Genomic DNA, 17,516 nt, shown 5'->3' on the forward strand with positions numbered 1-17,516 from the left:
ATTCAAGCACATAACACTAGCAATGCTTCAGGAACACCGTTACCAACGAGACAGTTCTTTTAGCAACCCAACAAAAAATAATTATAGTACAACAATTATTTCACATAGAATATTGAGTATAGCCTAACTTATTTATGCATAAATGAGTAGGCAATAACTGTTTTTCCCCATAGGAAGCAAATTTTATTACACCCAAATTACCTCAACATAAAAGAAAAACCAAATACACAACAAACCAAAACACCAACAAAGCAAACCAAACCACACCAACAGCAGATCCAACAGCCAGATAGTCTGCAGCCTGAACGTACTATGTGAAAATCTAGCTCCGAATTGATCCAAAATGTCCTGCACAGAATTATTCATTGTATCAGCCATAAAATATAATTAACAATATTCGTTAATCGAGATTTTCAATCAAATAAAATCTGATTTCTGTTCAACCACAATCTCCATATGAATGAGGCATAGACCTACTGACAAATTCGGTTCTTCTTAGTTTCCTGAGAAAAACTGAGAACTAAACTAGTCCACCAATTTCTCTCAAAGGAATTTATACTATTAAACCGTAATTTAAAAAGGCTAGCAAAGTCCAACCACAACTTTTTACGAAACTCACATTGAAAAAAGAAAAAAAGAAAAAAGTCCTCTCTTATTGATTGCAATGGCTCTTGCATTAAATTAAAGAGGAGTATAAGTAAAATTAAACACACATAAACCGAAAGTTCATGGTCTTTGTATGTGGCATATTTTTTTGTAACGCGAATTTGGATATGGCTGTGGACAAAGAGTGTAAGCTGAAGTTTTTGGAATTAATAGCATCACATCATATTTGAAATCCTTTAAAAAAATAAAAACACCTTCAAATAAAATTTTCAAACCAATGAGTTAGAAGTTAGCAAGTCAATGTGACTTGATAGAGTTGCATTTGTTCTTTCTAATAAATGAAATTTTAAATAGACAACATTTATATAATGTTTGGACAAGCGAAATCGGCCTAGGAATAAGGTATATTGCTTGAATATGTAAAATCGTGATTTCTAGCACGTAGACTATCGATCTATAACCTATTCCAAGGAGTTCAAGAACAAACTTTTCTCGTTCTATCTTCTCCTTTGATATTTTTGTTGCATTAGTGACACATGTTAGGGGAATAGCATATGAAAATGCAAGCTCCATATTAGTTTTTGTTTGCAAAGTGAAACTCGTACCATTTTAATATGCAGAAAAACAAGATTGCTGTATTGCAGATTATTTAGATTATGTAGTAGAAACAACAATAATGTTGTACTGCACTAATAGAATGTATCAGCATTATATAGGATAAGTAATAACTCTATAACTATGCATTTTGTAGAGCATAAATTACTTTAAAAAATTATGTATGGCAGTTACCAAGTGTACAGTATATTAATAAATAGATAAACAGCGCGAATAGAGTAGTAAAAATAAAAAATTGAAAGGAAAGAAATGTGGAAGAAAAACCTTGTAGAAGATGATGACAATCTTCATGTATCATTAGATCTCTAGAACTTCCTGCGGAGCCAGTTCACCTTTAGCAATATAGCCAAGTAGATCCGGTCTTTCATGTCATCAAGAAGCTGAAAATAAGCATGCCTCCATGTCCTTTTGAGGATAAGAGTACCACAAACAACCCAAAATCCAACCACAAATCCCGGACCCACGCCAATATAAAACCATACCATTTCATACTCTTCTTCCTCTTTCTCCATTGATGTCACACCTCGACCTTGAGATGATTCTTCTCTTGTGCAATTGTTGTTGAGAGGGGCTCCACAAAGTTCAGAATTTCCAATGTAGCTAGTTGCATTAAAACTCTGAAGTTGGGTGCTTAAAGGAATTCTTCCAGAGAAGTTGTTATATGACAAGTCCAAGTAATTGATAAATGTCAAATTCGACATGCTTTGTGGAATTTCATTCGAAAGATGATTTCTTGAGAGATCAAGGGATTCTAACATTGCCATGCCTCCAATATTCTCGGGTACCTTTCCTGTAATTTGATTACGAGACAAGTTTAAAAATCGCAACGCGTGAAGACTAAAAAACTCTTCTGGGATCGAACCGGATATGTTATTACTTGAGAGATCTATGCTCCTAACAAGTCCAAGGATATTCTTATACTCTGATTCCCTCCCTTTTGTCACCAAAGAGAGAATATCTTTGTAGTATTCAATACTATCATGGGAATACAGGACTACATTTTCAAATGATTGTTGATTTGAAGAATCCGTTGTAATCATGGCACTGATATTTTTCAGACATTTTGGTATAGGTCCTGATAAGTTGTTATTCCCAAGATCGAGGATTATAAGATTAGAAAGTTGGCATATTTGTGTCGATATATTGCCGATAAATTTATTCGATCTTAAGCTAAGAATCTCCAATTGCAACATATCTCCAATCCAACTTGGAATGAGTCCGAGAAATTCATTTCCACCTAAATTAATGAGACTCAAAAAGGGGCAGCTTCGCAATGATATAGGTATTTCTCCAACGAAGTTATTATTATGCAATTGCAATGATCGGAGCCACCACAGCGAACCCATTGAGTTAGGAATTTTACCAGATAGGTTGTTCCTCCCCAAGTTTATATTGGCCAGATTTTGCCATTGCATCGAGCAATGAGAGAGTTCTCCAGATAAAATATTATTTGATAGATCCAGAACCTGTAACAAACTTTCTCCATTCATCTCTTGGCACAAGAATGGGGAAATGGGTCCGGAGAAAGAATTGTTTGCAAGGTTCAACAATTGAACATTTGGAGACAAACGTGGCAACTTACCCTCGAAACGGTTAGAAGTCATTTGGACAACACTAGAATTTAGCAACACATTCGACATGTCTCCATTTATCTGGTTGTTGGAGAGATTAATATACTCAATACGTGAAACCCATTTCCACAACCATTCTGGAGCTGTGCTTGAAATTCCCGACTGAGAAATGTCCAATGCATACAAAGATGTTTGTGTTTGCAGCCACAATGGAAACCTTGGACCCATTTTGCAGGAACTCATATCAAGTACGTCAAGTTGAAAAGGAGGAACCCAATTGGAGCTCATGCTGAAGAGCAGAGAGTTTGACCACGTATACAATTTCTTCAATTTTGACAGTTTGGCAAAACTGGCTTCGGAAACAATGCCTGCTAAGGAATTGTATCCTACATGTAGTTCCTCTAGATTTGAGAGGAACCCCATACTGTTTGGCAAAGTGCCATTCAATTTATTATCAGAAAGATCTAATAATCTCAAGGACGATAAGTTTCCAATAGATGCTGGAATGGGACCATACAATGAATTCCAATAAAGTGAGAGAAATTCAAGATGTTTCAGTTGCCCAAGATCGTCTGGGATTTGGCCATATAGGGAATTAGAAGATAGATCAAGAGACATAAGGCTACGAGTGTGATTACTCAACAGGACTTGTATCTTGCAATTGAAATGGTTTTCCGAAAGATCAAGGACTTTAAGAGACGTGAAATTAACAAAAGCGAGAGGGGGAATCATTTTCTCAAGTAGGCAGCCAGACAAATGTAGTTGTGAAAGGGAAGGAAGCATGCTCACCTCTTGAACCCAATTGATTGCTCTGTGAAGGTCGACCCTGCTCATGTCAAGGTATTCCAAGGAATGAAGACCAGCAATCCAACTAAGGTCATCAACAAAAAGCTGATCATCTCTTAGATCGAGATAACGAAGGCTCGAGAGGTTTCCAAGTGCATGAGGAATCAGCCCTTCGATTCTGCAGTGGGACAAGTGTAGTTCTGAAAGGGAAAGAAGCTTGCTAATGGATTGATGCCAAGTAGCTGCCTTGTGAAGGTCGATCCAACTCATGCCAAGGTACTCCAAGGAATGAAGACGAGCAATCCAACTAAGATCATCAACATAAAGTCCATAATTATCGCTTAGATCGAGAATACGAAGGCTCGAGAGGTTCCCAAGCTGATGAGGAATCAACCCCTCAAAATAACCATAAGAGAGGTTGAGATATCTCAAACTTGGCATAGAACCGAAGAAACTTGGAATAGAACCACTGAAATTGTTAAAGCTCAAGTCCAAGTAACTCAGAGATTCTAATTCCACCAAAGAGGGACTAATCTTTCCACCCAACTGCTGCGTCTGATTGGAGAGGTGAAGGTGGATGACTCGACCAGTAAGATTGTTGCAGCGGACTCCACTCCAAGTACAACAATCTTGTTGGAGTGGAGACCATGAGGATAGCAGCATGTTGGAAGGATCCCAAGTGAGACCTTGTTTGAAGTTGAGAAGAGCTGTTTTCTCCTTTTCACTGCAAACTACATGTGGATGGAGAGTAGGAATACCATCACATAATAATAATAAGGCAGTTGAGGCTAATAGCAGCCAAAGCAAGAGAAGCACTATGCGACTGCTCATCATCAATTCTATCTGATTACCAAATATATGATATCAAATTAGATGACGATATATGTAAAAGAAAACTAGGACATTATATATCCATACGGAGTACTATATATCTCTTCATTTGAGGGTCTTTTAGCAATAGGTGGGGCCCATGTAAAAATGAATATCAACTAAGCACCACAAACTTCCCTGCCACAATAATGGATCTATCCATTCTTGTCATAAGTTTGACTTGGGATACCGTCCACTCATTTCATTTTCCACACCAACTGCAATGCAAAACCGAGTCTTACAATAACAAAAATTAAACATGGAATTTTTTATTGTTTTGAGCTTCCACTTGCATGAGTAGTGTCCTTTCTCTGTTTTTAAGGCTGAGAATTTTCACAGGACTTTGAAAACTTGACTTACAACATCAATATTAGCATAAAAAAAATATATTAAATAATATATATATAACTGGTAGTTCAGGCACAGAGAAAACTAAAAATCTGAAGAATTTAATAAAAAATAACAAATAAAAACAAAACAAAAATAGACAAGTCTATATATAAATATATTTCATTGCCAATTTGAAAATGAAGATCACTTAAACCACCCATCAAGCTTTAATCAACCAGAAAACTATAACCAATCCCTTGTAGTTGAAAATAAAAAATAAAAAGTTACATTTTGATTTCAAGACTTGTTAGATGTTGAATACTTAAAGAAAATATCTTATGAAACGTATTCAAGTCTTCAAGAGAATTTCACACCAATGTGCACACACACTCTCCTTATAAGAATCTATTATATTTATAACAAACACAATTGATTTTTTGCACAATTGATTTTTTGATTTCAAGAATTGATAGGTTTTTGGATACTTAAAGAAAATATCTTGTGGCAATGTATTCAAGTCTTCAAGAGAAATTGGCAAGAACGTGCATAGACACTCCCCTTATAAGAATCTATTATCTTCATAACAAGCACAATTGATTTTTTACCCAAAAAAAAAAATTATTACTATTTGTTTTTGTTTTGGCACGAAAGCATATAAGTACAAAATTACATACACCACAATATTCTGCACGAGGCTCGAAGTCATACACACACCACAATATTCTCCATGAGGTTGGAAGTCATACCACCTTAGCTCATACGCTGGTGTCGGTAAAGAAACTCTTATTTTATACTTTTGGACTAGTTAAGTTATAATTTGACTTGGAATCTTCAACTTGGTAAAAGATTAATTTAATATTTTTGACCCATCCATGTGAGAGAAATAATTAGATAGTTCTATACCATTAATACTTGGTGGACCAATGAAATTCAGACCATCAGATTGAAAAAATAGCCGCACAAAAGTGTATTAATATATTACCTTAGCTCATACATTGGTGTCGATAAAGAAACTCTTATTTAATACTTTTGGACCAGTTAAGTTATAATTTAACTTGGAATCTTCAACTTGGAAAAAAATTAATTTAATACTTTCAACCCATCCACGTGAGAGAAATAATTAGATGGTTCTAAATCATTAATACTTGGTAAACCAATAAAATTCATACCATCCTATTATAAAAATAGTCACACAAAAGTGTATTAATATATTACAAAAAAAAATTAAAAATTAAAAATTAAAAAATAATAATAATAAGTATCAAATAGACCAAAATTATATAATAATTTATCCCCATGTGGCCATGTCCAATGACTTCATTGGACAATTCCAATGTGACAATGACACATACCGTGGAAAGATTTATTGTATAATTCCAAAGTGACAATATTATGCATGAGGCTCAAAGTCATACACACACCCTAATATTCTACATGAGGTTAGAAGTCATACTACCTTAGCTCATACGTTGGTATTAATACAGAAACTCTTATTTAATATTTTTGGACCAGTTAAGTTATAATTTGACGTGGAATCTTCAATTTGAAAAAAGATTAATTTAATACTTTCGATCCATCCACACAAGAGAAAATGATTAGATAGTTCTAAATCATTAATACTTAATGGACCAATGAAATTCAGACCATCCGATTAAAAAAAAATAACCACACAAAAGTATATTAATATATTATAAAAAATAATAATAAAAAAAATTAATATCAAATAAACCAAAACTATATAATAATTTATCCCCGTGGCCAATGACTTCATTGCACAATTCCAAAGTGACAATGACACATACTGTGGAAAGATTTATTGCATAATTCCAAAGTGACAATGACACATGTTGATGCACATCTGAAATTCAAAAAATTATTATATGCTCCTTAACACCTTTCATAATCAACTGCACCACTCATCAATTTTAGAGAGCAATTACCATTGAAGTTAAATTGATAGATAATGTAATCAATAAACTTCTTGGTAAAAACAAAAATTTGTTAGCATAGAGCCACTACGTTTATTTTATTTTGATTTTGATTTCATTAAATATGAAAATTTGAGAAGAACAAAGAGAAATATATATATATATATATATATATATATATATATATTAAACTCAACTAAGTAGCACCATATGAGAAATTTATCAGAATTATATTTGAGCATTATATACATATGAAAAGAAGAAATGAATATAAGAAGTACCAACTTTTTACCACATGGAAATCTTTTTATTTTTTATTTTTTTAGTAATGCTTTCCACTTGCCTGAGTAGTGTCGTTTTCCTGTTTTTGAGGTTGAGAATGCTTGCAAGACTTTGAAAACTTGACTTACAACGCCAACATTAGCATAAAAAATAATAAATAAAGATAATAAAATGTAATACAGATGATTCAGGTACTTAATTATATATGGATGCAACCACAATTAACTATATTCAACTTTTTTTTCTTATAATCATTTAAGTTAAAAATCTGTTTGTATAACTTTTTTTCTTATTATCTTTTTTTGCATTATTTATTATGATTATTATTATTATTATTATTTTCAGAGGAGATGTTTTGTAAACTGTAAATTACACATTACTAACTTCAGTGATTAATTAGCAATTTTGAAAACTTGAAGGAGCTGAACTTGTAAAATTTGAATTCGATAGTAATTAAACACAAATTCATATATATTATGTTTAAAAACGTCTTTCACTTATCATAATCAATATTAGTGATAAACATAATTACTAAAATATGCAATGGGATAAAGGGGGGAAAGTGTAATGTAATCCCACACGCACTGCTATAATATAATTTTTTGTAACAAGCACGACTAAAAAATTCGGCATAAAAAAGGAAAATGGCAAATCATGCATACGGAAAAGAGTATGATACAAATGCTAATTAAAAAACAAGATATAAAAATCAAGTGTTGTACTAGATTCGAGTGTCCACATTGCATGTCCGAAAAAAAAAAAAAAATTACTAAATGAGCTATCTCTAACCACATGAGAAATATGTCTTCTTCAACAAACTTAAATTAAAATCTAGCAAATGAGCTATCTTCGACAACATGTCTAGTACCCTTTCAAAATTCATCATCGAGCAGTTCAATGTTGCACACATAAAAGAACAGCTTTGCACACAGTGGATGAAGTACAAACAGAAAAGAGAATTTAAACAAATATGGACAGCCAAAATGGACCTCCGTGACATTATAAAGCAACTTGCAAGTAATATCAATGTTGCAAACAGTGGATGAAGTACAAACAGAAAAGAAACCCTAAACTCAGGGCAGAGGACTATGAACTTCTACATTCTTCTTGTCATCCTTTTATTCCCGAACTGCTGACACTATACAAGGAAGGATATTTGTCAATTTCAGCAATAAATCAGGAAGATACGGAGGGCGAGAATTGGAGTCTGTTATTTTTGCTAAAGGGCACCAAGATGCTTCTCCCTAAAAGGACCAATATCCTTCCTTGTATTTGAGCCAATGATTTCTATCTTATTTAAGCACAAAAAATTTATTTTTCTCTTGGGATGCAATTGAGCATGGAAAATAGACCGAAGTCAAAGGATGAGAATGAATAGCTGAATCAAAATCGGATGGTTTATTAACAGAGGGCTGACGGTACACATAAACTTTGATTTTCTGCTTTCAGATTTGATGCAGAGACAACCCTCAAGCTCCTAAATAACTCCGAAAGAAGAAATTAGCAATACTAGGAGAAAAATAATAAGTTTTGAAGGGTCCAATAGGGCTTTAGGGAGCATTCAATAACAAACTTTCTGAGTTCATTCTCACGCTAAAATGAAAATTTGGCCAAGAGAATCAGGAACCAGATGTTCAAACAAAGATTAATATGATATAGTTATCTTGTAAATGGCAGTACGGCTATAACAAAATGTCTAATCATCAGCAGATGCAAAGTGGCAGACCTGCTTAAGGTTATGGTAGCAGAGAAAATGAAGCTTACATACCACCATTACGTATCTCGAAGATTCCAACTGAAAATTTACCTGCTCCAAGGCTTGAACAGAAAGCTGCTTAATCCAGGATCAAATGAATCAAGCAGCAGAGCTACAATGACCAATTAAAAGTGGCTAGCACATTCATCGACACAGTGCTCTTCATCACTTTTGATTTCTCAATGGTGGTTTTGAGGAAGATCTTATCATCTGCAAGCAAGAAGTGAAAAACAAATTGTATTATTCGCTCTCTCATTTTTTTTTACCCTTTCCCCATCCCAGTTTCCAATTGCCTCTAACGGCTAGAAGGACAAAAGGCCTTTCAGCAATCAACTTAAAGTCACCACAAGCCAACTTGATTTTTTTAGCATTGTTATTACAAAGAAGACCAGCAGTAATTTTGGCATGTGATACAGAGACTATCCGGAAAAGCAACATCCATTATACAGAGACTACCGGAAAAGTCACAGGCCTCAGCAGTCAGCAGTCAGCACTCAACACGGGCAATGTGTCCAATGCAAGTAAGGCAGGAAAAAGTTTCACCTTTACATTACATTTTGAGAATTTTACCATAAAATGTGAAGTTTCTATAACCATGGTTCCCCAAATCTTAACAGCTACTGTCTAATTGTGTATTGGGCATGTGCATCTAGTACATCTTCCTTGAGTAACAAAATTTCATATCGCAGTTGGCATTTTTCAATGCAAACAAAGATGCAAAGTCATGAGAAACTGAAGTGTTAGTGGACAGCTTAATCTTGTACAAGATTAGTTCACTAATACATCAATTAGCAACAATGAGTTCATGTTCAACTTCAGTTAAGCTCAAGCATGAAGCTGAACTGATATATTGAAGACCATACCGAAGTTAAAACCAATGTCAGATACGGAAAAATTCTATAAAGTGAGCAAATAGATAGAGAGAGAGAACAGGAAGATAGCAACTCTAAAATTATCTAGACAGTGAAGAGGTTCTGGGGTTCACCAGACATAAGCAGCATTAGATCAAGAATTAGATTCTTGACAGCTGAAATAACATAAGGATCTACTTTCTCACTAAATGCAGAAAGAGAAAGCAACTCATTATCTGTTACCACCATTTATTTATGTTTTATTTTGTAATTAATAAAGGAAGAGGTAAGAACACAAGAAGATCAAGAAAATCTAGAAGCATGTCTCCGACAAACAGTTATAAGTAACACTTCCATCACTTGAAATGTAGCCACCAAACAATAGCATACATATATGAAGATTGCAACTTATAGTCTTCTAGATCCAAACGGTACAGAATATCATGATAACCAAACAAGGCAAAAAGCTGATGATCCTCCAAAGGTCAGCAGAAAATATGGAACTACCTTGTATTCTAGCACTGACACCAAAACATACTTAGGAGTAAAGCCCAAGCTAATAAATTAAATTCTAAGAATTTGATGTTCGCTGGTCTATTTTTTCAGAAAGTGCTGGGTGAGATTTTGCCTAACTTGATGGTCAAGCCGAACCAAATCAGGGATGAGGAGTCGCATATGGTTCGAAAGCTCTACAGGTCTACTTTCTAACCAAAAGAAAGAAATGTCGGGACTTCCCTAGAGTGAGTTATGGCCAATTAAGTAAATAGTGTTTTTGTTGACTGAAAAATCTGCATATGGGAATAACACACATAGTTAGAGTAGCCCACTTCTCTTCTTGGTTCCAGCACTTTGTGGTCAGTTTCTAAGTTAAAAACTATGATTTCTAAGACCTCTTTTGATGAGTTTTCAAGTTCATAGTGCCTTGCTTAAGCATAATTGTTTTTGAGTCAACATAGTCTTGTGTCTTTTGGTATTCTTTGCTTGAAACTAGTAGAGTTTGTTTTGAAGTGTTGCTTTTGTTTTGGAATTCTACCCCATGATGGAGGGTTGTTCCATGCCTTCTCTATTTAAGCTCCTACACATGTACTAGAAAGCAACATTTGATGAATTTGAATGATATTTGAGCATTTGACATGTTTAGGTGGAATTTTTCTTGTTATCTTTGCGTATCTCCTGAGTGGATTCCTTATGGTGGTGAACTATTCTATCCTTTGAGTCCTCGTATTGGTACAAAAACTTCGGTTTCAAATAGTTGGTCATCTTTGTCATGAATTAAACACTGAAGAACCTGCAGTTCGTGAAAGACATCCAAGAGATGTTATTGAGGACGATTAGAGTGGACAAGTGCAACAACTCTAGCAACATTTAAAACCAGTCATATTCCAGGGCATGTTGCATCAAATGATGAAGGGGAGGAGGTTAAACTCTTGAATCCTGTACGTAGTGTAGTATCGCGTAAAGAAGATTCCCCAACATCCAACTCATAGGAACTATGGCTTCCAACGAGATTATGATTTCAATGTTGATGAAATTCCAACACTTCAAGGGAAGCAACAACTAGATTGTCTCTCATATTGGTTTAAAACATCTGAAAGGGGTTGAAGCTTTAGGCTCCATAGATGAGAACTGTGTTTTTATTTTGAAACATTGAGGAACATCGCAAAAGTGAAGCTAGAAGCTATCAAGTTGAAGAAACATGCCTCTATTTAGTGGAAATACCTTAAGAAGCACCAAACTCGTGATGGAAGTAGCAAATTTATGACTTTGGAAAAGATGAAGAAAGAAATTAGGAGAAAGTTTTTATTGACCTGTTGCCTTTCTCAAGTTCCAAAAAATCAAATAAAAGGACCCATCCATAGAGGAGTATACCACAGAACTTGCATTGTTCGCTACCATGGTGGGCTTTGTTTAGAAATTCAAAATGTTGTACAATTGCAGTTGTATTGAACCTACAATGATGGATTTGAGTTGGCAATCAAGGTGGAGCGTCAACTCAAAGAAAAAAGGATGCAACTATCGCTCATATTCAAGTCAAGAAGATTCTGTAAAAGTGTTTCTACTTCAAGGTCCTCTCCCATGGTTAAAGCAAATCAGCTCCTAAATGCCATGGTATGACTAATTCAAGTCATCCTAACACCTTTAATCCTAATCCCCGTCAGCACTTCAAATGCCAAGGATTTGGTCACACAACTTCTGATTGTCCCTGCCATAAGTAGCTTCACTTGTTAGTTGTTAAAGACGTGTTAGAAGAGAAATACATAAAAGCGTCACCCACTAAGGAAAATTCGGACAATTAAGATGAAATAACCTATGCGGAACAAGGAGAGTCTTGAAATCTGTAGATGTATAAATGAAGTCCATACAGAATATGTGCCAAAAGAAGACTCATCCAATTCTAAAGCAAAACTGAAAAAAAAAAAAAAAAGATAGATTATCTTTGGAGTTCTAAATCATTCCCCAAAAAGGATGCAATGTCATTATTGATGAATGGAATTGTGAATATATTGTGACAAATAAAATGGTGAAATACTCGCTCAACAGAGAATCATCCCCACCTACCAAGCTTTCATGGCTTCTTAAAGAAGATGAAATGAGCATAACCAAGAAAAATGTGGAATTTTCCTTTGGGAAGAGAAATACAAGAATAAAGTGTTGTGTGATATCGTTCCCATGGATGCTTGACACTTAATTCTTGGAAGGTTGCCTCAATATAATATAAAAACCAAAAATGATGGATTCGAAAACTACCTATAATTTTCAAAGGTGGGGTTAATGTCTCTTTCGGTCCTACCTGTTGTACTTGTTTCTGGAAAAAAATTCAGTGACCGCGCAGAAGAACCGACTTTCTGGACTTCATTGGGTGGTCAAACAAACTCCAAATTAAGTAAATAATATATCATTGGAAAGCTTATGGAATCTAGTTTCTGACCATATAAAAATATTCTCGAAACTCCAACTATCGAATGGAATATAACAAAAAAGACAGAGACGTACAGAATTTAACTACATACAACACCCTACGTGGATATTGTTTCAAGGCCTACTTTAACTATTGAAAACATTTTGAAACCTTTTTCAAAAACATGTGTACTCACAAACTCACTTACCTAACCTAAGTGATGTTCAACTACGATTAACAAGCAATGAGCTCGTGACTATCACTTGTTGTTCAGCATCCAAAATCGAGACTAAAGATTAACAAAAATTACAAGTCGATTAAACACATTTTGACAATGAAATTTGCCAACACAAAAACTATTCTCATGACAAGTCCTTGTGTGCCTTTCTTGTACCTAAAAATGATGGAACTTGATGCATGCATGGTGAGAGTGGAGTGGTGAACAAGGTTGCTACTCCATACCTCTCTCCTATCTCTCCACATGACCTTCTTGATCAACTCCATAGAGCCACTGTCTTCTCAAAGATAGAGCTTCGAAGTGGGTATCACCAAATTTGAACAAGACTTGATAACGAGGAGGAAAAAAAAACAAGAAAGGATAAAATTGGTTGTGCGGTTGTTGTTGTTGTTTTGGGGGGGGGGGGGGGGGGGGGGGGGGGGGGGGGGGAGGGAGATTGGGTGACATAATCATGTTTTGAAAAAGATAGTGAAGATAAAAGAAAGAAAGGATTGTTTTATTTTGTGAGTAGTAAGGGAAAAATAGGAATTCATGTCCTCTAATAATAATAATAATAGTGGAAAAACAAATAATCACTAACTCACCCCTCTTTTCCTTCCAAATCCTCCCCCCTTTAGTCAAAACACTATTCAAAGGAATGGAAAACAACCTTCAAGAAGGGATGGACTAACTGAACGGATGGTTATCTCTTTTGGCCTTACTAATTATCCTAGTATTTTTATGTGCTAATTCATGCTTTTAGAGCTTCTATTGGAAGATTTATTGATGTTTATTTTAATGGCATCCTTGTTTACAGCACAACGTAAAAGCATGACTTTGAGCATCTTCACCAAGTTTTCCAAGTTCTAAGGGAGCAAGGGTTCTATGTCAACTTGCAGAAGTGTCACTTTTTTACAAATAGCCTCATCTTCCTAGGTTATATTCTGTGGAAATTGGCGCAATTCTCAGCAAACAGGGTAAGGTTTATTGTTTTTTTTTTTTTTTTTGATAATTCATTGTTTTCCTTATCATTTATTCTTCTATTTCAATCACACTCTCTTCCTATGATACAACATCATAAATAACACTCCCACCAACTGATTTTCTTTTTCCTCCCTTTTTGATAGCTTTGGTGGATGCTGCTCAGTGGTTCACATAATGATTACAAGATCTCAGACCCTAGTTATATTACGAAAAAGAACTCTTGCCTCTTGTTAAACTTTTAAGTGTTGGACCACTGAAACACATTTAAGCAGCAAAACAAGTAGAAAATTCATGATAGCAAAGTGCAAAGTAGGAATTTATACTACAAATAATAATTGAATTCCTAAAATAAACCCACTGAAAAAAGAAAACATCCCATGGATTAGTGAGAACCTCTAAAAAGTGCATTTCTTAATTTCCTTCTACTTGTCAATTAAATACCATAATAAGGCATGTGAATGAAAATAAAATAAATTATGCATAGCATTGTAAAGATACTATCAAAATAATACTACCATTAGAACTTACATGACATCTGCAAAAAGCAGTAGACAAAAGGCATTATTGAGCTGAATCAATTTGTACTAACCCAATAATATTACATCTGAATAACCAATTTTATCACTTTAGCATCTCCTATATCGCTTGAACTTCGAGAGGAGATGGATGTACTGCCCCTTCTCAACCATATGTCTTATTACTTCATGAGCTTCAGAAAGCTTTCCAGCATTTCGCAGATTACTCACTAGTGTGCTATACACAAGGAAATTCGGATTACAACCTCTGGATTCCATTTCTGTAAGCATCAAACAAGCCTCCTCAAACTTCCTTGCCATACAGAGGCCACGGATCATGGAATTGTAAGTAAATACATTTGGCATCTGTCCCTTGATGACCATCTCACTGAACAGTTCCTGAGCCTTTTCAATCTCCCCTGCCACAATATATCCTGTGATCATAACCGTATAACAGACCACATCAGGCATGCACCCATTCTTAATCATCTCATCAAAAAAGTACTTGCAGGCATCCAGATTACCAGCCCGACTAAGACCATCTATTAATGTGGTGAAGTGAAGAACACTCGGATCAATACCAATTTCCCTCATGTGGTTCAAAAGATTAAGTGCTGCAAGTGGTTTATCTCCTTTTCCAAGAACATGGAGAAGAATGTTGAATGTATGGAAATCCGGTGAAAAACCATTCCTGCCCATTTCATCCAGCAATCTGTGGAACTGATCCAGCTTCCCTAACCTATACTTTGTACACATAAGTATATTATAAGTAAAAATATCAGGGGAATATCCCTCAATTACCATTTGCTGATACACCCACTCAATCAACCTGTACTGGTTTACAGAAAGAAGGGAATGTAGAATTGCATTATATGAATGCTTGAATGGCCTATAATTAAACGTCTTTGACTTGATAAACCTTTCCACAACTTTCCTAGCTAAGCCTGCCTCGCCACAAGTGCATATCAATATGTTAAATGTGCGTGCAGTGGTGGGGAATCCTTTTTCAATCATCTCATCAACTAGCCTCCACATTGCCTTAAATTCCTCAGAATCTGCAAAAATCTTCATTATCAAATGGTATGTGTTTGCTGTATGCCTGTAATCCTCTTGTTGACCAGACCATACAAAGAACTTGTAACCCAACTTCGCACACCGGTTTTTATTTGCGTAATTTATTGTTTTCAAGATCCCTATAAGAACTTTTCTCACAAGAAGGCTTGAAACCCTTATCTGAGAATCCTGTAAAGCCACTTTCACATCAAACCCAGGACCATCTTGTTGAAGTATATCAAGAACCCTCTCCGCATCGATCCTCACATTCTCAAAATAACTTCGTTTCACGGAGAAATTACCCTGCGAATGGCTACCAAAACTACTTTCCCCTCCTGAACAACCAACGAACTCGTTGGAGTGAGATTTTTCTAACAAAATCGAATCGATATCGGAACTTTTCCAAGTCTCATTCAAGGATTCTTCAACGCTTCTGAACCCATCATCAATGCCATCCCCATTAGAGGTACGGCTGCATAAGGATCGCGAAATGTCGTAAAAACTAGAAAATTTCGGAACAACCCTTCGACCAAATATTGCTATAGAATACATTATGAATGCCAATCAAGAAATGGGAACTACCCATTATGTCTGTAACCTTTTTGCCTCCAATAAAGCTAAGAAATTGGTAAACCCAGTTAAAGAGAGCGCCAAATGGTACGATTCGTGCCGTATATTGGGTATAGAAATACCCATTAAAAGGAAGAACAAAAAAACCACACACCAGTCCGAACCCTAAAAACCGCATTCATGGAAGAAGATTCTAACTTTCCTTACGATTTTGAGACCCAGTTCAGCAATCAAAACAGTGATATCTTCACTAAATTCTAGGGTTTTGAAGAATTGATTTCAGAGTGATAGATAAGGGTTTATGGAGCTAGTAAGAGAGGCCAATACCTGGTAATGAGGAATTTATTGAGGCGGCGATAACAGTCTTTCTCTGAAGCAGTGCTGAGGTTTCGTCTTTCTTTGCAAGAGTCGGAAGTGGATGAGCTGGAAGAAGCGGCCAATATCTGTGTGAAACTCTCACTGTGACTGTGTGAGCAAAGTGACGATTGACGAATTGTGAATTCGATAATTATTAGGTACTAAATTAACTTCTAATTCAGGAGAGAATTAGTTCAAAAATAAATAAATAAGGGAAAAAAATTTTATGAGATTTTTAAGAACATGTTTTTATAGGTAAAATTAGTAGCATTATTAACCAAAAAAAAAAATTGTCAAACAAATTTATTATCAGTCAATCTCAGCGTTACTTCTCACCTCTAAATTTAAAAGATCGAGAAGAGCATAGTATATTTCAAAGTAAAATAAAAATTTAAGAGTTCTTTTTTTTTTGAATTAACATAAAGTCATTTTCATCAACTTTTTTTTTTTTGGCTCCATTAATGGAAGGATGATGGATTTTTCGCAATTTTGAAGCATTTAGGAGCGTTTTTTATTGTTCGAGAAAGTTTCCCTTTTTATAAAGAATTACTATGTATTTTTAAAATTTATTATTATCGTTTTTTTTTTTTTTTTTTTTTTGGTGCATTTTAGTCTTATATTTATAACTAAAATGAGAAAAAATCAGTTCAAATGATTTTGACACGTGGACATAATTCTTTTGTGCTTTCTACTTGGAAGATTGACTCGACGATAAGAATTTTTTTAAATCTTTAAGGCCGGACATATCTTTCATTATTAATGAAGTTATTAGAATCACTTATAAAGTTAAAATAAAAATAAATAAAAAAAGCTATGCACAAACCTTTCAACTTTTATTAAATCAGTAATCAGCACAATGTCCCTTATAAATAATAATAAATAAATAAATAAATAAATATATATATATATATATATATATATATATATTAAAAAAATTTGTATATCTAAAATTTATAACCATGAATTATTGACCCAAGTACAATTAAAATGTAATTTTTATTTTCAGAAAATCTACACTTAGCATGTAAAATTATGAACCTATATGTCTATTTCAAGCGATTCCGTTTCAATCCAGTAGCAAGCAATGGGCCAGTTTAGTATAGTATGTTTACTTTTCTGAAACAGTTTTCATAAACTATATATACATATATATTGAGAACCAACATATTTTTTGTCAGAGTTTTAAAAAAGTGTCAATCAAATAAATTTTTGTACTGGTTTGTGATTTTCAATTCGTTCAACACTTTTTGCTCTCCCAGAATTAGTCCAAAAAATGCCTATTAAGACTTTAAGAGTATCACCCAAAGCAAGCACGTCCGTGTTCGA

The 17,516-nt window shown here is 34.6% G+C and overlaps 2 protein-coding genes across 2 annotated transcripts; both read right to left on the reverse strand.

The window, feature by feature from the left end:
- Positions 1-54: 54 nt before the first annotated feature.
- On the reverse strand, positions 55-4,481 carry LOC132271805 (receptor-like protein EIX2). The gene is made up of 2 exons (XM_059773291.1): positions 1,486-4,481; positions 55-348 (listed from the first exon to the last, which is right to left on the reverse strand). The coding sequence occupies exon 1, from the start codon at positions 4,410-4,412 to the stop codon at positions 1,527-1,529; it is 2,886 nt and encodes a 961-aa protein (XP_059629274.1). The 5' UTR covers positions 4,413-4,481; the 3' UTR covers positions 55-348; positions 1,486-1,526.
- A 9,669-nt stretch (positions 4,482-14,150) lies between these two features.
- On the reverse strand, positions 14,151-16,363 carry LOC132271806 (pentatricopeptide repeat-containing protein At3g60050-like). Its single transcript, XM_059773292.1, has one exon. The coding sequence runs from the start codon at positions 15,813-15,815 to the stop codon at positions 14,322-14,324; it is 1,494 nt and encodes a 497-aa protein (XP_059629275.1). The 5' UTR covers positions 15,816-16,363; the 3' UTR covers positions 14,151-14,321.
- Between the last annotated feature and the right edge of the window lie 1,153 nt (positions 16,364-17,516).

The sequence above is a fragment of the Cornus florida genome, unplaced genomic scaffold (assembly GCF_030987335.1).
Source record: "Cornus florida cultivar Cherokee Brave unplaced genomic scaffold, ASM3098733v1 CherokeeBrave_3.0.0_Hap2_Chr08, whole genome shotgun sequence".
Classification (NCBI taxonomy): Eukaryota; Viridiplantae; Streptophyta; class Magnoliopsida; order Cornales; family Cornaceae; genus Cornus; species Cornus florida.